The sequence below is a fragment of the Paramormyrops kingsleyae genome, chromosome 6 (assembly GCF_048594095.1).
Source record: "Paramormyrops kingsleyae isolate MSU_618 chromosome 6, PKINGS_0.4, whole genome shotgun sequence".
Lineage (NCBI taxonomy): Eukaryota > Metazoa > Chordata > Actinopteri > Osteoglossiformes > Mormyridae > Paramormyrops > Paramormyrops kingsleyae.
In genome coordinates this window covers 19,601,389-19,624,615 of record NC_132802.1, presented here as the reverse complement: position 1 = coordinate 19,624,615, position 23,227 = coordinate 19,601,389, and the positions used below count along the sequence as shown (strand labels likewise).

The 23,227-nt window shown below is 41.7% G+C and overlaps 3 protein-coding genes across 13 annotated transcripts in view; all 3 read left to right on the top strand.

Annotated features, from left to right (window-relative positions):
* The window catches only part of plxnb1a (plexin b1a), a 73,547-nt gene extending 69,426 nt beyond the window's left edge, over positions 1-4,121 (top strand). For all 7 annotated transcript variants that reach the window (XM_072713811.1, XM_072713812.1, XM_072713814.1 and 4 more), the window contains 2 exons: positions 1,277-1,351; positions 1,736-4,121. In XM_072713811.1, coding sequence (XP_072569912.1) covers positions 1,277-1,351; positions 1,736-1,840 — 180 coding nt within the window. In that variant the 3' untranslated portion in view covers positions 1,841-4,121. The remainder of the gene's footprint in view (positions 1-1,276; positions 1,352-1,735) is intronic.
* A 1,489-nt stretch (positions 4,122-5,610) lies between these two features.
* On the top strand, positions 5,611-9,312 carry LOC111840318 (ankyrin repeat and SOCS box protein 7-like). Of its 2 annotated transcripts, XM_023804987.2 has the most exons (7): positions 5,617-5,699; positions 5,929-5,980; positions 6,200-6,415; positions 6,625-7,305; positions 7,826-8,019; positions 8,307-8,435; positions 8,836-9,312. In XM_023804987.2, the coding sequence occupies exons 4-7, from the start codon at positions 7,044-7,046 to the stop codon at positions 9,088-9,090; spliced, it is 840 nt and encodes a 279-aa protein (XP_023660755.1). In that variant the 5' UTR covers positions 5,617-5,699; positions 5,929-5,980; positions 6,200-6,415; positions 6,625-7,043; the 3' UTR covers positions 9,091-9,312. The 2 variants fall into 2 exon arrangements, with proteins under 2 accessions (XP_023660759.1, XP_023660755.1); XM_023804991.2 differs by lacking the exon at positions 7,826-8,019 and having other exon boundaries at positions 5,611-6,415; positions 7,142-7,305.
* Positions 9,313-10,905: 1,593 nt separating this feature from the next.
* LOC111840295 (SRSF protein kinase 3) lies at positions 10,906-23,128 on the top strand. Of its 4 annotated transcripts, XM_072713808.1 has the most exons (14): positions 11,760-12,875; positions 13,020-13,171; positions 13,319-14,967; positions 16,193-16,296; positions 16,758-16,866; positions 16,950-17,037; positions 17,516-17,603; positions 17,698-17,804; positions 17,983-18,154; positions 18,373-18,449; positions 18,553-18,660; positions 19,236-19,305; positions 19,401-19,493; positions 19,995-23,128. In XM_072713808.1, the coding sequence occupies exons 3-14, from the start codon at positions 14,915-14,917 to the stop codon at positions 20,177-20,179; spliced, it is 1,254 nt and encodes a 417-aa protein (XP_072569909.1). In that variant the 5' UTR covers positions 11,760-12,875; positions 13,020-13,171; positions 13,319-14,914; the 3' UTR covers positions 20,180-23,128. The 4 variants fall into 4 exon arrangements, with proteins under 4 accessions (XP_023660718.2, XP_072569910.1, XP_072569909.1 ...); XM_072713809.1 differs by lacking the exons at positions 11,760-12,875; positions 13,020-13,171 and adding an exon at positions 10,957-10,978 and having other exon boundaries at positions 14,801-14,967; XM_072713807.1 differs by having other exon boundaries at positions 11,760-13,171.
* The last annotated feature ends 99 nt before the right edge of the window (positions 23,129-23,227 follow it).

Sequence of the window (23,227 nt, the reverse complement as noted above, 5' to 3'; positions counted from 1 at the left end):
GTAGCCTGTCGCAGTAAAACATTTGTTCCCATTTCTTTCCTTTAGTCTACTCCGTATGCCAAAGATAAACAGTTTGATAGACATCATAGAGTATTTTTGCACCACCAAGGTGATTCCCAAAGAGCTATTAGCCGAAAACTTGGCATATCTCGGTATGGTGTAGTGTGTCCTTGAAAAATTTGAGGAAAGTGGACAAGTGGAGAACAAAAGAAGGCCCAACAAAAAACTGTTTGCAGCTGATCAACAGTATCTTAAAGTCACGTCCTTAAGAAACAGGAAAAAAATCTCACAAAGACCTGATACAGGAGCAGAGATGCATCTGGCCCTTCAGTTCATCCATGTACTGTGTAATGGAAAAGTGGCTTTCAAAAATTCATTCTTATGGAAGGGTATGCCACATTGCACTGGACTGAAAATCAGTGGCAATAGGTCTTGTGTGTTGGGGATCTTGTCAAAATTAATGGAGTTTTGAACTCTGAAATGTACCATCAGATTTTGGTCCACCATGCAGTACAATCTGGACAGCGTCCGATTAGCAGTGCCTTCATTTTTCAGCAGGACAATCCCAAACACACTGCCAATGCAGTCAAAGCATATATAATATAAAAAATACACGATGCAACAATATCAGTCATGGACAGACCTCCTCAAAGCCTGGATCTCAACATTACTGAAGCAATGTGGGATCATCTTGACAGAGAACAGGACAAAAAGCAGCCAATGACCAAATAAGAGCTTTGGAATGTCCTTCAAGAAGCCTGGAGAACTATTCCTGTAACCTACTTAAAAAAATTACCAGAAAGATTGCTGTGTTGAAGTATAGCGGTGGTCATACCAAACATTGACTTTAATAGTTTGTTAGAATTATACAGTTATACACTGTATTTATATGTGTGTCTGCACATGCTGCAATCAATCACTGTGCCTATTGTCCCATTTTCCTAGCAAAATATAAAGTAATCAGTGGTGGCTCAAGGGTTTTGCGTAGTACTGTACATGCATTACTGTTATAATTAGCAATGTAAATTAGAACATAAGATAAACACTGATTAAATATTTCTAATCTTCTCCATTGCTGTTGATCATTTAAATTTAGACTGGATTGTTAGTTGGTGGAATTTGGTTTCTAATGTGATTCAAAGTCCTTTTCAGCATTTTTCTGGGAGAAAGGCTATGAGGTCACCTTCTATAAACACTGCAGTGTACTTGTAATTAGATATTATTTCAAACACTGGGTTTATGTTATGTGTGTGTCTGTGTCTGTGTGTCTTTACAGAATTATTCAGGAGAGCTGAATTACCTTGTGGCTCTTCACGAATTGTACAAATACATCAACAAATACTATGACCAGGTAGGTAAAGCAAAAGTGTTATGGCAAATTCTAAAAAACTCCTGAACAACATACATCCATGCAGTGTAGATAAATGTGCAACAATTTATTATGACCCTGAAACATTACAAAAGCCCCTTTCTGATTGTATTTCTAAAGGGAAATATCTATATCCATGTCACACACCTCACATGCTACGGTAATATTATATATGTCATTTTCCCTATGAAGTGAGAGTGGGAATATCATTGGATGACCACTAAAATATTCTGTCAGCTTCCCCCCAGGGAGTATTTCTGTAATCTCAGTTCTCAGTTTCTAAATGATCCCTGAAAGCAAAGATAAGAGAATGGACTGTAATTTAAAATGCCTCAACAGTAAATATGTGCATTGCTGACATCTCAGATCATCACGGCTTTGGAGGAGGACACCACTGCCCAGAAGATGCAGCTGGGATACAGACTCCAGCAGATCGCAGCCGCTGTGGAAAACAAAGTAACAGACTTGTGATAAAAAGGGAATCCTGGGAGGCAAAGCAGCCAAGGAGGAAGAAAGTGCTGGGCAAATTGGCCTGGTTGGACAGGGTCCTCCTCACTTCCCCACAGACTAAGCGGAGGAGGAAAGCATAGAGAGGAACTCCTTCTGACCGTCCTTGCCACCTCGTGGTTGTCACATGGATGCTCAGTGTTTACTTCCTCTATTTGGGCATCTTTGTCGGGCCAATCACAGACCACACATTTTGTCTGCTGCACCAACTGAACAAGCGGTGGACTCAATTGCAACAGAAACTATGAGGGCCACCCTGCTCCCACAGACATCAGCACACAGGATCACAAGTGCAAAGAGTTTCATCTCGGCGGCAACAAATAGATAAGTGAACAAGAAGCAGACATACGGCACCTTGCAGCATTAACGAGTAGCAGGATAAGCAAGTCCAGATTCATTTCATGTACATGTATGTATTACTCAGTGAAAGGTTGGAAAAAAGCCTCTGTGTCTAGGGAAGTATAGTTTCTGTAATTTCAAGCAACCTTCTTTCGATGATTTAGAAGTTTCCCCATCGGGAAATTTCAAATGGCACTGGAGCCTCTGACACCCTATTGAACGTGTTTGTGTTTGACATTACTTGTAAATATCTCACTCTCTAATGCCCATTTTGTCACATCCCAGTGTTATAGTATCTCTTGTGCTGTTAGTCCAATACTTTAAAAGAAATCAAGCCATTAAAGTTTGACCATTTAAGCTGGATAAACTAGTTTGTTGTCAAACCAGACTTTCCCGCACCGTATTGAAACCCATTAGCCTTGTGTTTTATTCTACCTCTTCATTGATTACACAACCAACTGAAAGGCACATGCTTTTTTAAAAAGAACTGTTTTCCATCAAATTACTGAAGAACGATGTCTGAATATCACATTCATCCTTATACATTTGGCTACAGAAGCAAAAGTTTTATAGCAAATTCTATTGTTGCCTTTGTGAATCTGTGCCAGTCAAAAGCGTACTTAACCTCTTCCCAAAGAAGAGAACTTTTCTGGAACTAAATGTGCTGGCACCTTAATTTGATCTGTGATGCAAATTTAAAAGGGGTCTTTCTAATTCAGAGTGTATCATCAATTTTGAGCTTGTCACTGCTTTGACCTTTTAAAAACAGTTGCAGCTGAACCCAACTAACATTATAACCAAAACTTTAATTAAATACTGACTAAAGCAAAGCATTCCAGGCTTTTCCCCAGTCTGAAGTCTTTAGAAGCACTTTGATAAATTTTTTGCACATGGGCCATTAATCAATAGGTGTATACATGTCATTTTGGCTATAACTTGCATCCTCAAAATTATTTTTAGCACGTTTTACTTAGTTCTTTCTGACATAATTGTTAATAATTATTTTTAAGAGATATTTTTAATCAGTCATTGTGAATAACACTCTTTTTAATGGCAGTATAACAAACTGCTGTACACTTAAGTACAAGGCAGCATACTGACTGTAGTTCCTTGTACAAACAGCAGATGTCAGTAACCATATGCAACATCCATCCATCCATCCATCCATCAATCCATCTTCTGTGAAAGGGTGGCTACAGTTAGTCTGACTGGTGTCTCTAAATTCCCTGAACTATGTATATGAGTGTATGTGCAGTGTGCAGCCCCCACCCCCCAAGCCTTGACCTGAATAAGCAGTTGGAAGATGGATGGATGGAATCTATCAGTTGTTTCTAGACACCAAGAGACAATCTGTTCTTGAAATGTCATATAAGGGATTTTTCTCAAAACATGCTTCCTAATTTCTGCTTCCTAATTTCCTTTTTGTATTTTTATGGATGTGAGATTTCTCCCGGTTTAAAAGAAATTTGGGAATATTTACGTACAAATTCTTAAATGTTTGACTGCTACAGTTACTCATTTCCTACAGAAAAATGAATGTCTTAAAGTTTACCATTATTTGTTGTAAAAGTTGCTTACTTTTCAAAGTATTGCTTCTATTGATTCATATAGGAATGGTGACAAATGTTGAATAAACAACTGTAAAATCATTAACAGCACAGTGGTACATTATTGACTAATCTCTAAATGCAACTAATTTGACCTCATGGTATATGGTATTAAATATCTGTAAAACAAGTAAACAAGGAATACTGCTGGAAACATTGTGGGGGAGTTTAAGGGCTTTTGTTAATAGTATTGTAAATAATGATTTAATAAATCCAGTGTCTAACTACTTAATCTGTCTGATAAGTGACAGTGGATGTTCCTAGAGTTGGTGACATAATAAAATATTCTGTAAAAGAAACAGTTGTTGGTGTCTCTGTAAAAATGCATGTATGTAAAAAATTTGCCATGTTTTAGTACAGCATTAGATACTTAAGGTCATAAGTTACAAAAATGTCTATATATTAACATAAAAAAAAAGATGGGGTCACATTTTTTAACAAAACAGAATATTTTTTAAACACAGTTGCATATGTATTAGAAATTAAATATATCTTATGATCCCAATGGGGAAATCTTTTGCATAGACCAGCATGCATATATCAAGTGCACAAATACATACAAACAAAAAAAACGTGTTCAACTGGTTTGCCCAAAATAATCTATTTTGGAAAAAGGAGTACTTAAGCAAAATGAATGAACTCATTATCAAACCGTTGTTACTTTATAGAGAAAGAGGAATGGGTGTATTACGCAGATGCGTGCAAAATAAAATGCACTGTCAACACCACAGAAACAAGGCAAGGACTGTGAGAAACCAGCAAGGGTATATTTGAGACTGTTTTGCGATGGACACACAGAGACATATTCTGGGTTTGAGCCATTCAAGTCCACCAAGAGTAGATATTCTTGTTGGTCAAATGTGACCATGTCAACATCTCTCTTCTACCATGGCCTTGCTGGAACACTGTGTGGGTGTAACGGCTCTTTGCTTTGATCTCTCTTGTGCATGTTGCACACTTCAGAGTTGTTCATCATATCCGTATAGTCTGTGCCTGTGTTTGCACTACACCAAAGAACAGGCTATTGCACTTGTCTGTGACACCAGTGTCATTGACTGCATGCATTTTCCTCAATCTACACATCTTGCAGTGATTCATTTTCTCACAGTTCTCACGCCGCTTGCCATATGCAAGGCAGCTGCATGATACATATTCAGTTCCAATTCTTTTGCAGTTAAACTTGCTTGGTTTATCTTTCTCACTTACTTTGCAAGCCAAACTTACTTTTCCCAGTCATTCCGTATCTAATCACTCAGTTTGTGAACAATTTCCCAGGTGACCCTCTCATATTCATATGAAGAATTTGAACCATCTGAATGATTCATTGTTGCATATTTCACAAAGACAATACAGTATTTTGAAAATATTTCAACAAAGTGTTTGGTCATTATATTTCACTGTGACAATGTTGAATTCTTGCGGATTAAATATTAAAAAATCATAACTGCAGAAAGAAGCTCAGCAACACCACCAAATCTTTGTCAGATCATATTTATATTTATACATGGTAAAATATGAAAATGGTGGTTAACTGCCCACATGATCAAATAAGGACATGAAAATGGGCAATTCTGAAATTTGATTATTGAGCACATTCCAAAAAATTATTCTGACACCGCTATAAGATTAATAAATATGTTTACTGCATACACATGGCATAATATGTTGTAAATAGAAAAAAACAACGCTTCATCTAACATACTGTTCGAGCAAGAAGCTCTCAAAGATGACGTCGTTTTACGTTTCGAATTTTCGGCCATTTTTAGAGCCTTTCAGAGTACATAAAAGTACATTCTAGACAAAGCCCTAGTCTCGAAATTTCAATGGAGAACATGTTATATCAATGGAGGTATGAATGCTGGAAGATGAACCATAAGGTTTGTTCAATAATGAAAAATTAAAATGTATTTTCAAAACTATTAGAGATACAGACCTAAAATTTGGAAATTCTCCATAAGTTTTTCCCGCAGTCAGCTGTCTCTAAGGATTCTCGTAATTGTCCAAATGAACTTCGGCCATAGCTTTAGCTCCTTAACGTACTGGTCAATCAACAGGTCCCGACACACAAAACTTACAGCTCTCATACGTTATATTTTTGAGTTACAGGCCTCCTCGAATTTTTCCATCCGGACGGTCACCGGCTTTATCCAACGCGGAGGTACCGTCCACGTCAACCGCTTCTTCACAGGCTACAGCCGCTACACGAAGGCGGATAGGACTGTACCTAAGCCGGCCTTCTAGCCGCTGCGACCGGGTCAAGTCCGACCAGTGACTTTAACTATTCAATTTCGCGATAATCGATTTGTGTTTCTTTATTTTTTTTGGGGGGGGGGCAGCTGCTTTAATTCTGACGCCGTGTTTCCTGACTGACTTACAGAGACTCATCCCGCGTTTCAGCCGCGTACCTCATTCACCTGCCCCGTCCTGTCCAATCCGGAAGTCCTCGCGGCACGTAACGGGGCATCTGATTGGTGGATCAGTCTCCTATCATGACGGAGCCACGGTCCCATTTGATGCTACTGTACGTTGCCGATGCCGCATATTACTGCTGATAAAGACCCGAAGTTCCTGTCAGCGTTCGTCGGATACGCAGGTAATAAATATCTTTTTGTCCCGGTTGAGTGCCGCTATTGTTTCCTGTGGTCGTTTTACTATATCCTTCAAAAACCTGTGGAAGCTTTGCTAACGTGTACTACAGTCAAATAATATTTAGAGTGAAGTTACTTCATAATTCTCCAGTGACTTTACGAAGGCATTAATTTATTGGCACGTTGATTTCTTTTTTCGTTTTTTTTTTTGCAGGTTAGGTCATTCAAATCCACCGGCTTCAGAACCTAAATTGCCCTCGATAGACAAAATCTGTCAGCCATCCCTACTTATACCGTAAATTCTATCGTCTGAAAATATATTGAAAAATATTATTTATTTACAGGGTAGTAACGGTTATTAAATACATAAACAGAGTTTTTATGTTATGTCACGCGTTTATTCTGTGTGTTCTACTGTATAGCAGTGTAATGCTTGGAGTTTGTCTGTGCAGGGGATAATTTTTCAGCAAATTTGTCTTCTCAAGTTGTGCTTGTGAGACTATATCCTATATTAAGGGTCAGTAGAAGTAATCTTAGAGCATTTCTCAGTTTTCTCTGCAAGAGCTTACATTTAGGAAATCAAGTTACATCTAGGAAATCAAATCAAACAGCGTAATTCCACCTGGAAGATGTATGGGTAACCCACTGTGTTACTCGCTAACACTAAATGAGCTCTTCTGTTCCTTGTACTTGTGTTGGCTTTCATCGAGGGCCATGGGCTTCTCCATCAGCTCACTGTCACGAGCTGAAGTGCGCTGTGCAAAGCCACTCGGTCCCGCGCTACCTCGCCGCACCTACCAGTATGCGCCGAAATACAACTACAAGTGGACTGAGGTCCACTACGAAGCGAGCCGTGGAAACCTGGACAAGCTGCGCATGCTCCTCTTCACCTTGGGTAACAAGACTGACATTAGTCATCGTCATAATTATCATGAAGAAGCTAGCTGGTACCTCGATCTTCATTTAATAAAGGTCCATAAGGGACCATAACATGAGACAGAGAAGAGCAGCAAACAGTCAAGGGGTCAGAAAAATACTGTAACAACTCACAAAGTGGGGTTTCTGATGTCAGATCAGACACTTATTTGATGATGTTGCCCTCCAAAGGAGTCACACATGTATTTAGAGTTTACCTAAAGAGATGCATAACCACTAAATAACCAGTGTGATACCGGTAAATAAACAGACAAACAACAAGAGGATGGCACCAGCTTTCAAATGTAAATGATGGTATTGCATTGTATGGAATAATTACTCCTGTAGTAGGGCCCATACACAGTAAATAAATGTACAATAAATTCAACACATATTTAAATGTCCTGTTTTACAAAATCCTGCAAGAATATATGAATACATACAAATGAGGGAAGAATTAAATTAATCCCATTATTTCCTTTGACTGTTGGCCTTCCCAGACAGAGAACAGATTGACAGGAGGGACTACTATGGGAAAACACCTCTGTACTGGGCAGCGTACAAGGGTCAGAGGGCATCCTTAGAGTTACTTCTGAGGCACGGAGCAGATGTTAACGCCCAGTGTAAACATGGCAGTACCCCTCTGCATGCCACAGTGGGGCTATTTCCCGAGTGTGCTCTCATTCTCATAAGGGTAAGACCTGATTGTGCACTTATTAGGCAAGTAGGTGTAATCTGCATCTGTGCAGCTGGTCCCCCATGTGAGAAGAAGGCAAGCTCATCCACTCACCCATGGACTCAAATATACATAACAAAACCTTACCATGTATGTGCATGTCATTTTTAACCCTGTACATTGGCAGTGAAGCTTTTCCCTCTCCCCCCCCAAATCTTATATCCATACCAATGTATGCCGGTCGTCATACACAGTGATTTGCTGACTGGCCTGCCGAAACTTCATATTTGTGTCTTTTTGAGCAGCATGGGGCTGATGTGGATCTCCCAGATGTCTGGGGGGTCACGCCCATGTACCAAGCAGCTTGCAGTGGCCAGGTGCAGTGCATCCATCTGCTGGTTAGGGCTGGAGCCAGGATCAACTACAAGAACAAGGTACATCCTACCTGAGAGGTGCATGCTTGCTTTTATGAAAAGCTCTGATGAAATCTGTGAAAAAAATCCCCACAACAGGTCGGCCCGTAATGGCAGACATTACCCGTTATCACTCTGTAATATATTAATTTTGCTTGTATTTTTAATTTTAACATTGTTAAAATGTGGGGCAGCAGGTGTCATGTTTAAGAGCATTTACTTCATCTTAGAGAGTCCTGGGATAAATTCATGAAGAAGTCCTGGTTTTGTACATTTGAGCAAGATAGTTAGCCAGCAATGCTCCAATGAAATTAACACCTGTTTAATGTTTGTTTGGCACCAGCAATGCAGTGAAGTATAGAGTGAGGTTATGATGCTTTTATTTGTTTGTCTATTTGTTTTTGTTTGTTTGTTTGTGTAGAAGACGGGCGAGGCTCCAAAGCAGCTGTCCGTCAGACCTGCTCTGCTGAACTGGCTGGAGAGCCTGTTGCGAGAGCCACACTCCCTCAAGCACCAGTGTCGTCAGGTGGTGCACCGTGCCCTGGGCCCGGCCCGCATCTGGGCCCTGGGCTCCCTCCCACTACCTCCAGCTATCAGGGACTACCTCATGTTCCAGGATCTGCAGATCCCTGACAGTACAGGGCTGGGTCCTTCAGAGGATCAGGCCTTTGGGTAAGGAGAACAAACCACCACCTGAGGAGAACATTCATCACTAAAGCTTTTTCTACAAAATAAAAATGCTTTTTGATTGTTGGAGTCATTGAGTGTGATGTGGACCCAACACAGTGGAGGTGCTGTTAGCATGAACTGGGCTTAAATTTTTTGAACTCGCCATTGAATTTGTGAATTTGTAAAAAATCTGAGGAAGGATTACTGAAGAATATATTTCTACAAAGTAGTGTTCTTTGGCTGCTGAGTCCTTTTTTCGGAAAATATTCAGTAGGTGATGTGTGATTCTATTGATACCTATTATCGGGTGATTTATGTTCTTTATTTGACTTGAGCAGTGAAGGTTCCTCTCTTCGGAGGCTGTGAGCCCAGTAACCAGCATGTCCCCAGTGCCATCGTATGTCCCGTGGGCCCTAGGCTGTGGAGAGCACTTGCTTGTGTTTAAAGCTGGTAACAGTGTCCCGAGTTACCAAGCACCAACATCAGCTTCTAATGATGAAAGCGGGGACCTGTATGTCTGAGTGTTTATCTCACTTTTTTTCATCCCAATTTGATCTCACTATGCTGGGCTGGGCTCTCACTAGGTTGTCTGTTAGCTGCCAGTCTAGGTAAACAGTTATTCTGGATCATGAATTTGGTCATTTAGAATGTTCTATATATAGTGGCTTGCAAAAGTTATTCATGGCACCAGTAATCAGATTTGCCTAAATTACAAATGATGGATATACAGTAGTGCTTGTGGTTCACGAACACTGTGGTCTACAAACAATTTGGTTCGTGACCAAAAATTTAGTGGAAAAAAATGCATTGGTTTGTGTACAAAATTTGGTCGACGAACAGATTCCTCGACCAGATGCCTTTTGTATACTAGTGTAGCACCGGCGGGGCACATGTCCCAGCATGCCCCAGCATGTCCCAGCATGCCCCAGCATGTCCCAGCATGTCCCAGCATGTCTCATGTACAATTGTAAATAAAGGGACCACAACAGGCAACCAACGAGCACCGAACCCAAATACACAGACGCAAGGTTGTCAGACACCGAACTGCAAGATGCACACACGGTGGAAGATTTACACACGCTAAATACACGCGAGGATCAGACCGGGTACACACAAAACACGGGCAAATACATGTGTGACTATAGGGAAATGCAACCATTAACATTAACAACAACAACAATACAAGGGTTAAGGACTGTTAATAAAGAGCGTGATTTCCCCGGCAAGCAAGTCTCCATGTCTCTCTGCTCCCGCAATGACTCGGCCCACCTGTCGCCACACTATATTGTGTTTTTCTTTAAAGTTTTTAACTATAAAAACCAGAAAATTAATTTAAAATTATCTGGTACACTTATGAACTAATTAATTGAATTTCAGTGCTTTCTTATGGGAAAAATTGCCTTGGTTTATGTACAAATTGGTTCACGACCACTTTCCTGGAACGGATTGTGTTCGTGAACTGCAGACAACACGGTATATTCTTCTTCTCAGTATTTTTCATGGAAGGTCATAGTCTCTCACAGTAAAATTTCAAAGTCAAAATTAATTATTTGTCAGCAAATGTTTTAAAGAAAAACAAAAACTGAAGAATGCTGTTTGCAAAAGTATTCCACCCCTACACATTTGTATTGTGTTTGTACATAGTATTTGGTAGAGCAGGGGTGGCCAATCTTACCCAGAAAGGGCTGTTGTCTATGCAGGTTTTCCCTGTAACTCCCTAATTAGGATACTAATTAGAGAATTGATTGGCTGAGTCCTCCTCACACCTGGGTTTGAACAGCTGACCTAAAGGTTACCCCAAAAACCTGCATACACACCGGCCCTTTGTGGATAAGATTGGCCACCCCAGTGGTAAAGCCATCTATTGCTGCAATAACAGCTCAACGTCTTTTGGGGTATGTAGCTATCAGCTTTTTATACTGTTCAGGACTAGATTTGTCCATTCTTCTTGGCAGACTTGCTCTAGGTCATACAGCTTGGTTGGGTGTCTGTTGTTGACTGCAGTTTTCAAAGACTGCCATGTTTTCTCAGATCTGGATTTTGACTTGGCCACTGAAGAACACTTACATTTTTGCTGTTTAACCACTTCTGCATGGACTTGTTTTCCCCAAGCTCAAATTTTTTTGCAGATGGAAGCAGGTTTTCATGTAAGATATCCCTGTATTTTGCTCCATCGATTCTCCCTTCAATTTTGACAAGATGCACAGGTCCTGAGGCATGGGCCTCGATGCACGGGTCCTGAGGCATGGGCCTCGATGCACGGGTCCTGAGGCATGGGCCTCGATGCACGGGTCCTGAGGCATGGGCCTCGATGCACGGGTCCTGAGGCATGGGCCTCGATGCACGGGTCCTGAGGCATGGGCCTCTATGCACGGGTCCTGAGGCATGGGCCTCGATGCACGGGTCCTGAGGCATGGGCCTCGATGCACGGGTCCTGAGGCATGGGCCTCGATGCACTGGTCCTGAGGCATGGGCCTCGATGCACGGGTCCTGAGGCATGGGCCTCGATGCACGGGTCCTGAGGCATGGGCCTCGATGCACGGGTCCTGAGTCATGGGCCTCGATGCACGGGTCCTGAGGCATGGGCCTCGATGCACTGGTCCTGAGGCATGGGCCTCGATGCACGGGTCCTGAGGCATGGGCCTCGATGCACTGGTCCTGAGGCATGGGCCTCGATGCACGGGTCCTGAGGCATGGGCCTCGATGCACGGGTCCTGAGGCATGGGCCTCTATGCACGGGTCCTGAGGCATGGGCCTCGATGCACGGGTCCTGAGGCATGGGCCTTGAGTAATACCTTCATTCTAGCTGTCCTCTCAAACAGGCTGGCAGTATGCACTGCTTCTGTATGCAGTCTGCCCATGAAATGGTTTTTCATCTTTACTCGACTCTCAGCCACTGATCCCTGTAGCTCCTTCAGAGTGACCCTTGGCCTAATTTTTGCTTCCCTTACCAGTCTCCTCTTTTGAACTGGTGGACGGCTTGGCCTAGGCAGTGTCTGGTGCAATTCCATGTTCCCATTATTGATCCAGTGCTGGGATGTCCAAACTCTTGGAATCTTTCCATTGGTACTGAAAATGGTAGCTTCCTGATCACAAGGGTTCAATACTTACGCAAGTAGCATTTTTCAGCTTTTGATTTTCTTAAAAAGAATATTTGATTTTGACTGAGTATTTACTGCGACAAATTATGAGCTTGTAATAAATACCGCCCAGTAGAAATATGTGTATGTCCATCAGTCCATGTTCCATACCTCCTTGTCCTACGCAGGGACGTGAGGGTCCGGACCCTATCCTGGAAGCTACAGACACAAGGCAGGGCATAAGCCATGATGGGGTAGCAGCCAATCACAGGGCACATTCACACACCAGTCACACACACATTCACACTTGCAGACAATTTGGTAACTCCAATACACCTTAGCTTGTTTTAGACTGTGGGGGAAGCTAGAGTACTATGGTGAAACAGGGCGAGCATGCAAACTCCATACATGCAGCCAAGCCAGCCATGAATGTGTGTGTGTATGTATTGTAATTCAGGCAAATCATTATTTCAAGGGGGGTCAAATTCTTCTGCAAGCCATTGTATATTCATCGTCTGTACAGATCTTCAGATTAAAGTGCAATACTATGCTTTATTCATCCTTGTGGGAACCTTGGTGAGTTTTCACACGTCCCTTTGAGACGCAGAGCATAAACGCACAGAGGACAGCAAGTTTTGGGGTGAAGGCACCAGACTGGCCAAGGTCCAGCACCCCTGGAGCAGTTGGGGTTAGGGGCTGCGCTAAAGGCTGGGTATGTAGCCAATATAATGGTTTTTCTTACTCTCTGACATACAGAGTACAATTTTCCTCCTTGTAAGTACAGATTAGTAAGCAGCCCTGGTGCTTGTTGACGTGATGAATAGCACCATGCCTGAGTGAGCCATTGTGTCAACAGGTACTGCCTGCAACAACAGCTGACGCAAGTGTTAGAAGAGGGAGCAGTCTCTCTGAGGAGCACGGAGTCTCTCGTTATGTCTCAAAATAGCAATAACTGTGTACAGCTCAAAGACAAAGCCTTTTAACAGGGGAAACTGAAAGGTTTAATTTGTGAGTCAGGCTTATTGTCAAGGTGACATTACCATAAAGATTATGCTCCTTTATACAGACTATGCAGTGTGCAGATCATATATACATGTGCTGTGCATTTCTAAGATAAGGAAACCCTTTTAATTCCGGCTTTGCCCGACCCCCCAGCTCCTGAACCCGTCTCACCTTCGGAGTCGCGCTTACTGGCTGCATTCCCATCTGCTTCTCATCGGCCTGCTCAGGTTTCCTTCGCCTCGTGCTGCAGCAGTGGCCTCGGATTTTCAGTTTGTCGGTTTGCCGACCGTGATCTATTTAAGACGTTGCATTATAAATATTTCCCAGGGACTGTTACCCTGTAGAGCAGGGGTGGGCAAACTTATCCGCATAGGGCCGCTGTGTATGCGGGTTTTCACTGCAACTCCCTAATTAGATTACTAATTAGAGGACTGATTGGCTGAAGAGTCCTCACACCTGGGTTTGAACAGCTGACCTACAGGTTATCCCAAAAACCTGCATACACACCGGCCCTTTGCGGATAAGATCGCCCAGCCCTGCTGTAGAGTGAAATGGACGGGGTGAGGAAAGGTAAGTATGCTAAAAAAAGGAAGCCCTCACTTAGAGGAATGGGCTTCATGTCCAAGGTAGGTGTCAGGCTTGGTCTCAGAAGTAGCCTGTAATCTGGGGAAGGAGCTGGCAGGTATTTATGTCTGAAGAGGTTTGATATTATATAGAACTTCAGGGGTACATCTGTGAGTAGCTTTGGAGTAAAATGTGGGGTCAACAATAAAAACAATAATAATGTGCTGCACGAATGGATGGATGGATGGATAACATTCAGGTTCTCTCTGCAAAGCATCCATGGAGACTATACAGCTGCACCGTCAGTCCCCCTGCAATTATGGACAGTAGCTTTTGTTCTTTCTTCTCTGGCATGTTCCTGATCATTAACACAGAAGAGCAGAACGTGTTCACTTTTTAACGCTTTGTGCTCTGTAAACCTCCATATACCGACCACTTATACTTTTCAGTAGGATTTAGGGCATGTTGTTTTTCGAATGATTTCCATTATGAAAAGCAGTGTGCATGTGCCCGGACATGTTTCACATAATAACATCAGAAGTTATTTCAGACCCCTATTTATATGTCAGCCACTCTAATAACAGGTCTGTCCATTATTTTTAACATGTCATTGAAGTGCCTTCTCAGCTGAGAGTGCTAACGGTTTAGGTCGGGAACAATGATATACTGGCACTCAAGTGCTTGTATCAAGTGTTGATATTTTTAACATCGCTGTAATTCCAATATCACTGCCTTCCAATGCTACTTCAGTGGCCTTTTATCAACTCCCCCTGTCTCCTATAAATGGCAGGAAAACAGGTCAATAGCCATACGTGTTCAACACATCACATATGGACATTTATAGTACAATGAAATCACCGTGCGGTATATTTACAAACATTGTGCTTGGCTTGGCTGTCTCAGTATAACTTATCTGACCGAAGTGGAAAATATGGAGCTCCTCCCACAACAGATGTATTAATGATCGAATGTCCTTAACTGCTGGCCCAGGTTAACTTCCATACAGAGAACTGTCTCGACCATCTGTCCCACCTAAACCAAAATATCCCCAACATGCTGATCTGTTGCCAGTAGAGCAAGGGGTATAGGAGGGGAAACGTGACGGAGGAGGGGTGTGCAAGGCTGGGGGATTCCCATGTCCACTGGTCCTGCTGGTGACACGGGACGACCGACACCCGCTCAGTCATGCAACAAAAGCCATGTGTGGGACAGCTACGGACCGACAGGACCCCGACTCTGTGAGTAACCGCATATACAACAGCATTATCTGCAAGTGAAATCGATGGGAAAAGGTCTGTTTGCGGCTAAACCACTGAAATAGATGCACCAAGCAAGTTAAGCCTAATGATCAGTCTTAGTCAATGCTATAAAGATCTGGAAGAAAAACTTGTAATTAAACGTACAGTAACAGAACTTTTTCGAGATTTAGTCTTACACAACCACTTAGTGGTAAACTTTAAGAAGTTCTGCATTGAAAAAGGGCTTTTAATGTAAGTCTATGTATATTATCCATTACCATGAAGTTGCCATGGTTACAGTGTCTCTTGGTTAATTTTATTATTATTTTTTTAATTATAAATATTGACAGGTGTCTTTAGCAGTCACTTAAAGTTTCAGTTTTTCATATTTAGACTTAAACTACACCTTCATTGTTAGTATATGTTTGTTATTTTTGAATTACATTTGATTTATAGTGTTTTGGTGGATGCCATAGATCAGGCCTGGGAAATGAGTTTCTGCCAAGGGCCAAATCGGGGCTTCCTCATGTCAACAGGGGCCATTTTTAATGATTATTTTCAAGTTCCATGAAAGCTACAATAAGACACTTTGCTGAATATATTAATGCATTCATTTAATTAGTAATTGTATTTAAGAAAGCACTTCTGTATGTAGCATTTCTGGCACTAAGAGCACAACAGAGGCCCTACTTGCCATATACTGTAGCTCCTGTGAAGCTCTTTGAAAGCAAACCACAGACTGTCTAAAAGTAGCTCATGGCTCTCTCACCCCATGCAACTTGACCCTCCACAACACAGAGGTGACCCTGATCCCGTCTGTATACTGTGACAGAGAGGTGAGGTCAGGGCACTTCCTAGACTACCTTTACAGAGCGTGCACACATGCTCTAAGAAAAAGAATTGCCGAAATGCAGTGTTAGTGATGCATTTTTCTCATTCTTGGAGCTGAAGCTTGGCTGGGTCTTTTGGGGGGCAGGGGGGGGCTCAGTGGGCCGTGCCCGTGTTCAGAAGGTCGCCAGTTTGAGCCCGGCTTCCCCACGTCTGAGTCCTTCAGCAAGGCCCCTAACCCCCAGCTCCCTGGACACCGTAACAGGTGGCTGCCCTTTGCAGCTTGCTTGCTCTCACCTACAGAGAGCAAATTGAGGGATGGATAAAGAGGGTTTTCCCATAGGAACCAATGAAGTATTACAGTTACTATTATTATTATTATTTGCCATGGCAACAGAACTAACACAGGCCAATCCGGCCAACCAGATGATGTCAGCAGGTTCCTGAAGATGGACCGAGAAATGATGTGTGACCAGGACAGTCCCAGCGAGTACCGTCACAGTAGGTATTCCCTGAGGAGAGCGCTGGTGCCCACTAACAGCATGCTAACGTGTTAGACTCTGAAGCAGTGTCATTGTCACTCTACCCTCTTTGCTCCTCCATGACTGCCAAACACTCTCTCTCTTCAATATTTACTGTATATTTTCGCATGCATTCTTCATAATATTACTATGAAATCTTTTCCAAGTTAACAGAAGAAGAATACATAATGCTCTTTTTGCTATTAGAGCATGCTATCATATATTTGCTTTAAATGATATAATTTAATTCTAGAGCCTCAGGGATGCAGAATATTTGAAATGGTTGGAGGCCAGGACTGGTTTAGAAAATAAGCTGATAATTGCGTTAATGTTTTGTTTGTGGGGGGCGGGGGCAGTTTTTATTGGGTAGTTTACATTTTAAAAGTGACAGTGCATTTTAAAACGGTGGTCAGCTACAGTGTCACTCTGATGTGTCTGTAGGGGGATACTACCTGGTGCAGGTGGGGGACATATTAAACGGACGCTACAAAGTGCTGACCAAGCTCGGATGGGGCTACTTTTCCACTGTATGGCTCTGTTTGGACCTCAGGTACCCCCCCCCCCCCCCCCATTCTCCATATTGCCATATTGCAGCAGCGTCACATGACCTGTCCCCGCTTGCTCCTCCTGCAGGCTCTCCCGGCGAGTGGCTCTGAAGGTGTTGAGGAGCGGGCCCGGCTTCACACAGGTGGCGCAGGACGAACTGGCCCTGCTGCGCTGTGTGAGTGCCTGTGCCCCCCCTCCCCCCAGCCGCGCTCCCCTCACATTGTGTTCTGGGCACACTATTGCACCTTATGGGAAAGTTAGAGGCACCGGTTCATCTAGCGACATGTTTTTGGACTGCGGGAGCAAACCAGAATAACCTGGGGAAAACAGGGCCCTCCGCAGGGAGAGTATCTAGGTTGGCACAGCCTGGAAATTACAACCTCATCCCTGTATGTGTGAGACCACAGTACAACCTTTCAGCTCTGATTAATTCACCATATACTCCTTGTACCCTCCATATGGTGCTATACTCCATTGCTGCTCTATTTCAGTTTAATATCTTTGTCGTCATAGCAAATTATAATAGACCGTACACTTTGGCTGAAGGTAAATCATTGTCGCTCTGGTTTTTGCTGGAGAAGTAGTCTGAATTACCCATAATTCTTTTCCCCATTGACATGCCCCGTCTCCTCCTCTTTCTTTCATATCTCCAGGCAGGTGGCCCCAGCAGTAAGCATATGCACAGCCAGCGCATTGTCCGGCTGCTGGATGACTTTAAAGTGGTCGGCGAGAACGGGATCCGTATCCTTTGGCAGACAGCCGGGTTCCGTGTGCATTCTGCAAGCGTAGCCTGCAGTCACATGGCCTTGATCAGACCTTGACTCAGTCTTGTCAGACATGTGTCTGGTTCTGGAGCTGCTTGGCCCAGACCTGTATAGCTGGCAGGAATGTTTTGGAGAACCTGGACTTTCTGTGCTCTGGGTTAAACATATCATTAAACAGGTATATATGAGTATTCATTAATAAGTAAGCTCAAACTGAAAATGGGAAAAACTAATACTGTAGGTGTGTGTGTGTGTGTGTGTGTGTGTGTGTGTAATTCTGCATTGTATCCCTATAGACTTAATTTATTAAAAGCTGTACAGAATAAATAACTGGTTATAACTTTTGTTGTTCACAGGTTCTGCAGGGACTTGACTATTTACATACCAAGTGTAAAATAATACACACAGACATAAAGCCAGAAAATGTGCTGCTGTGCTTTGGAACGCAATCAAACAGTCAGACAGCAGGGGGCGACGTAGGATCAACACAGACCACTGGCCAAGAAACACAATCCAGGAATGGTGATGGTAATGCATATGATAACAGCAATGTATCTATTATTATACTGCTCTATACTGCTTATTATATTATTCTCTGAGAGGTTCGTGTTAAAGCATTGGGCTGCACATGCACTACCAATTTTATTTTGCTTGCAACTCGTCAATCCCAGCCAACTGCACATCCCTAGTGTCATACATCCATGTGCCGCTCAAGCAGGACGCGTCTGTGTCGGCCTCCTTTCCAGGAAAGGACCCTTGGACATCGACGGCACTGGAGGACATCACGGTGAAGATCGCAGACCTGGGCAGCTCCTGTTGGGTGGTACGCGTTAACGTCTGTCGAGCTTCTCGGAGGATAACAAAGGAGGCCGTCAGCAAGTGTCTTTACGTCTTTGGCTGAATACCTTGTTTCTGTTCTCTGCCAGTATAAGCACTTCTCTGAAGAAATCCAGACGCGTCAATACCGATCTCTGGAGGTGCTTCTGGGTGCAGAGTACGGCCCGCCGGCTGACATCTGGAGTGTCGCGTGCATGGTGAGTCGGACCCACACACCCAGCCTGCATTATTGTCATTTCACGTCAGAGCTATTGCCTTTCATACTGCCTTTCTTCTAAGTCAGCTGTTTATTATAATTTTGTTGCTTGATATTTTCTCCGCAGCAGTTTTACTAAATCATGTAGTTATATATTAAATTGGACTGATTCAAGTAAAAGTAGTTTGCTCAGGGTTACCACGGTGACAGCGTGTGGCTCTGCAGGTTAGGGGTTAGGGCCCGTGGAAGGTTGTGGGTTCAAACCCATGGCTGGCAAATTAATGTCACCGTTGGGCCCTTGACCCCAATTGCTCCAGGGACTGGCTCAGCACCCTATCTAGTCCATAATGTATATCACTTTGGGCAAAAGCAACTGCTGAAATATGTATTATGGTGGGGTTGCTGTCCTTAAATATTGAGCTGTCTGTGCCCTTTTAAGTACACCAAGAATACAAGAAACATATTAAGTATATCTTCTCTCTAACCATGTGATCTAGTACAGGGCCATGATTGGGCCCTGAAGCCTGTTCCAGGGTAAAAGGCTCATTTTAATACTTGAATCTGGCAATTTTACAGGCATTTGAACTGGTGACTGGAGATGCCTTGTTTGAACCTAAAGCTGGACGCTGCTTCTCTTTAGAGGAAGGTTTGTTGAAAATATTGAGGTTTTTTTTAATTTTATTTATTTAAAATGAATAATACTTTTGTCGTTTTATTGATTAACCTACCAATTTTTTACAGACCACATTGCTCATATTATTGAGCTTCTGGGAAGAATCCCTGCCACAGTGGCTCTTTCTGGAAAATACTCCACCGAGTACTTCGACCGCAGAGGTTAGGAGTATGCTTATATATATATATATATATATATTTTTAGTTGTGTATTTTCAAAAATGTTGAATTTGATTTGATTTTCGAGACTGGAAAACATAACAGTATTACATTCACCCCTTGACGTCCATGAGGGTTAGGTACGGAAGACCTCAGCGAATGTGAAAATTCACGTATAATACTTGGGTCCCTGTAACCTTAACGCATATCAGTGAAAAGGTGTATATTTTCAGCTTATGCGGCATCTGCAAGTTTCTGTAATCTTTTGCCAAACTCCAAAAATATTCCCATTTTATTGTTCATGGCCAACTCACGAATAACCAAAACCGTGAATATCAAATTCGTGAATTCGGAGGGGAGACTGTACTTTAGCACATTTTTTTTCACACCTGCATTCAAAATACCATCTCCAATTTCCATGGAACTTGCCCAAGATGAATTATTGTGAGAAAAAAAATAAAAAATCCATTGAGCCTCAACTTTTGTTCTCCTCTTGCGACACAGGAAACCTTCTCAGGATCCGAGTGCTGCGTCCCTGGAGTTTGTACGAAGTCTTGGTGGAGAAGTACCACTGTGGGCTGAAGGAGGCCTCGCTGTTCTCGGATTTCCTGTTGAACATGCTGGACTTCCTTCCGGACAGGAGGGCCACTGCGACCCAGTGCCTCAGCCATCCCTGGCTCAGCTCCTGAGCTCTGAGGGGCCCCTTGTGCTACCTGACCTACGGTTTCTTTTGACTTGCTGGCCACTCTGATCACTAAGCATCTTAGAGTGCTATGAGAAAAGAGCCAAATCTTTGGATTATCAGGAGCAAAAGAATACGGAATGAAAATGGCCAGGGGAACTGAAACAAAGCAAACGACATCTAGTCTATGGACAATATATTACCTTTATTCTAAATTCAGAACATCTTTGGAGATTTTGTCCTAGAGCAGACCTGGAGAAAGCTGACCCACAGGCCTTATCCGGCCTGCAGAGTTATTTTTTCTATATTTTTACCGTAAATGTTATGTCCAATCTATGAAGATTTTAAATATGTTAAACATGAAAAATTCACTTTTGCTTTTTTAAAAATACATTTAGAAATCAATAGAATCAGTGCAATCTAACTACATGTAGTAAGTGTATAATAGTAGCTTTCATGGGGCATGTAAATATTTATTCAAACATGGACCTGCTATAAAATACAGGCCCAGCTCTGTAATATAGAGACTGGGTGCTTGTGCATGATGCTCCTTGGGTAATGCTGTGACAATTCTTCATGCGGCACTTGTTCTTGTTATGGGGTAAAATCATGGCATGTGTCCGCTGAGAATATTATTACATCGTATGATGCAGAAAAGAACTGCTAAGGAGAAAAGTTAGTCTGAAAATTAGTGGAGACTGTGGTGGAAATACCATAATTACAGAAAAGCCTGGTCTCAATCTGCAAGAGACCTCTTCCTATTATACACAGTACAAATTTGTCTTGTAATTTTGTAATTATTATGTGATGATGAACTCACAGGATGGGAATATTAAGCACAAGCGTTTTATGATTGGAAATAAGTAAAGGCTAAATTTCTCTAATGTGCAGGAAGAGAAATTTGACATTTGAATGTGTCACATTTTGTCAAAAGGTAGATTTCATGGCGCATTTCAAATTTAGTCCCATGTTGCCTAGGGCTGTGTATTGGCAAGGGCCTCACGATACGATACGTATCACGATACATGGGTCACGATACGATATATCGCGATATATTGCGATACAATACATATTGTGATATATTGCAATAGTTTGTATTAGTATATGTGTGTCACATTATATTGACAACTTGATAAAGTAGGCAGACGAATTAAAATTCCAATTCCAATTTATTTTCCATCCATTCCAATTCCAAGTTAGAACGGCACAGTGTGATTGAAGTCCATATTGTTATTAAACACTTAACTTAACACTTAAACATTCAACTAAAATGTATATGCCACTAAAGTTACATATAAATTAAATAAACAATTTATAAAACTAAAATAGTAAGTGGCAAAAAAATTAAAGTGCATCAAGTAAACATAAAACTGGAACAAAATGCTCTAATATGAGGTATTCATTGTCACCAAACTGTTAGACCAAAAACGATCTTTTGCCTCCAAACTATTAGAAACTTAAGTGTCTAAAATATTTTGATAACTAATAAATGATTACATATTAACATTGAATGTAAGTAAATGTACCATTCCTGAGTGACCGAAATGCAGCCACACGTCAGCTCTAAAAGCTGGAGGCGTTTTTAAATTGTCCGCCATGCTCACTCATGTCTTGCTTACTTCTGATATCGTACTGCTTAGTGTTTTGTTGATAGCGAGTTAGCGACATCTATTGGAGCGGAGGAGGAGTTTTTTTGGCACAACTTGGATCGATACTTGAGGTTTGACTATCGATACACTATCGTAAAAGAAATTATCACGATAGTTAGATGTATCGATATTTTTGCACAGCCCTAATGTTGCCTATGATTTGTGTTTCTTGGGTGACTGACTTTTATCTGTCATTTCCCACAATTCCCACCAGTTTAATTAACTGATAGATAGCGCCATAAGACACCATAAGATATTGGGCACCATCTGTCTAGTCTAAAAAAAGTATGCAGGATGATGCAATTCTCAGACAAGAGCAGCAAGAACATCTTTGGTCCTAACTTTGCTCCTATAGTGAGATTTTCTTAATTCTGGGAAATTCTATATGAAGATATATCCATGAATTCTTATTGATTTAAGCCTTGAAATTGCCCCAAGAAGTGTTGAATATAATGAATATAATGGGGTAAAATTTACAAATCTGTTTGTGTGCACTGCTGCAGAATCTGTTATATGAGTATTTTTACTATTATTAAATTATATCTTTAAAACAGTAATTCATGAACTATAATATAATGTGTTTTAGGTTTATTTATTTCCTTCAGATAAAATAAAGCCATATTTTGAAGTGCAATACTGTAGAAACATTAATTAGCCCTTCTTCCCATGTAATTATAGTGCAAATACTAATGCAGACAGTCAATTATCCATCTAATTAATTGCAATGCTGGTTGAGGGTACAAGGAGCAATGGTGTATGTCTGATTTTAGCATCAGAACCAAATCAGGCCTGAAACCCTTGACCCTTAAACACACATAATATTCCCACAAAATTGGTAGGGACACATCTCTATCCTCTATGCATAAATCTACGGTCATGCCAGCAAGCTATAATAGTTAAAAAGTTACAGCACGTAAAAAACACTGTGAATTATCATGTTTTTTTGTGCTTTATAATTTTTCACTTTATTTCAAAGTAATATTAATTTTAAAAAACATGTATTTGGTCTGGAAGGTATGTGTAATTCACATTTCATCAAATTTCAAATCAAAATCAAAAATGGTGATGCCATTTGTTGAATTAAAATAGAATGGAACTGGAACTGGAAATTTTAAGAGTAAAATACTTCGAAAATGTCCATCATAGTAAATCTTTGTCCAAGCTCCATAATTTACAGGCTTTGACCGTTCCTAAAATTCACTGAATCCGTTATGAGAAGCCGCTATAGCTGATTGACTTCTTCTGGAATCTCTCCTGGAAGTAATATCGAAGTTTTGTATAAATAAATCTCTGTAACATGCAAGATCCGTTTAAAATACGCCATTTACTCTGGCTGGAAATAAACATGCTTAGCTCCTAGCTGCACATTTGAATGTATCGATGGCAATGCATTAAACTAATTATCA

Bases quoted from the DNA above. Each gene is read 5' to 3' on its own strand.
- LOC111840318 (XM_023804987.2), top strand. From the start codon at position 7,044: ATGGGTAACCCACTGTGTTACTCGCTAACACTAAATGAGCTCTTCTGT. The intron at 7,306-7,825 runs GTAACAAGACTG...TGGCCTTCCCAG, and splicing joins CATGCTCCTCTTCACCTTGG to ACAGAGAACAGATTGACAGG. The intron at 8,020-8,306 runs GTAAGACCTGAT...CTTTTTGAGCAG, and splicing joins GTGCTCTCATTCTCATAAGG to CATGGGGCTGATGTGGATCT.
- LOC111840295 (XM_072713809.1), top strand. From the start codon at position 14,915: ATGCAACAAAAGCCATGTGTGGGACAGCTACGGACCGACAGGACCCCG. The intron at 17,805-17,982 runs GTATATATGAGT...TGTTGTTCACAG, and splicing joins TTAAACATATCATTAAACAG to GTTCTGCAGGGACTTGACTA. The intron at 19,306-19,400 runs GTTTGTTGAAAA...AATTTTTTACAG, and splicing joins CTGCTTCTCTTTAGAGGAAG to ACCACATTGCTCATATTATT.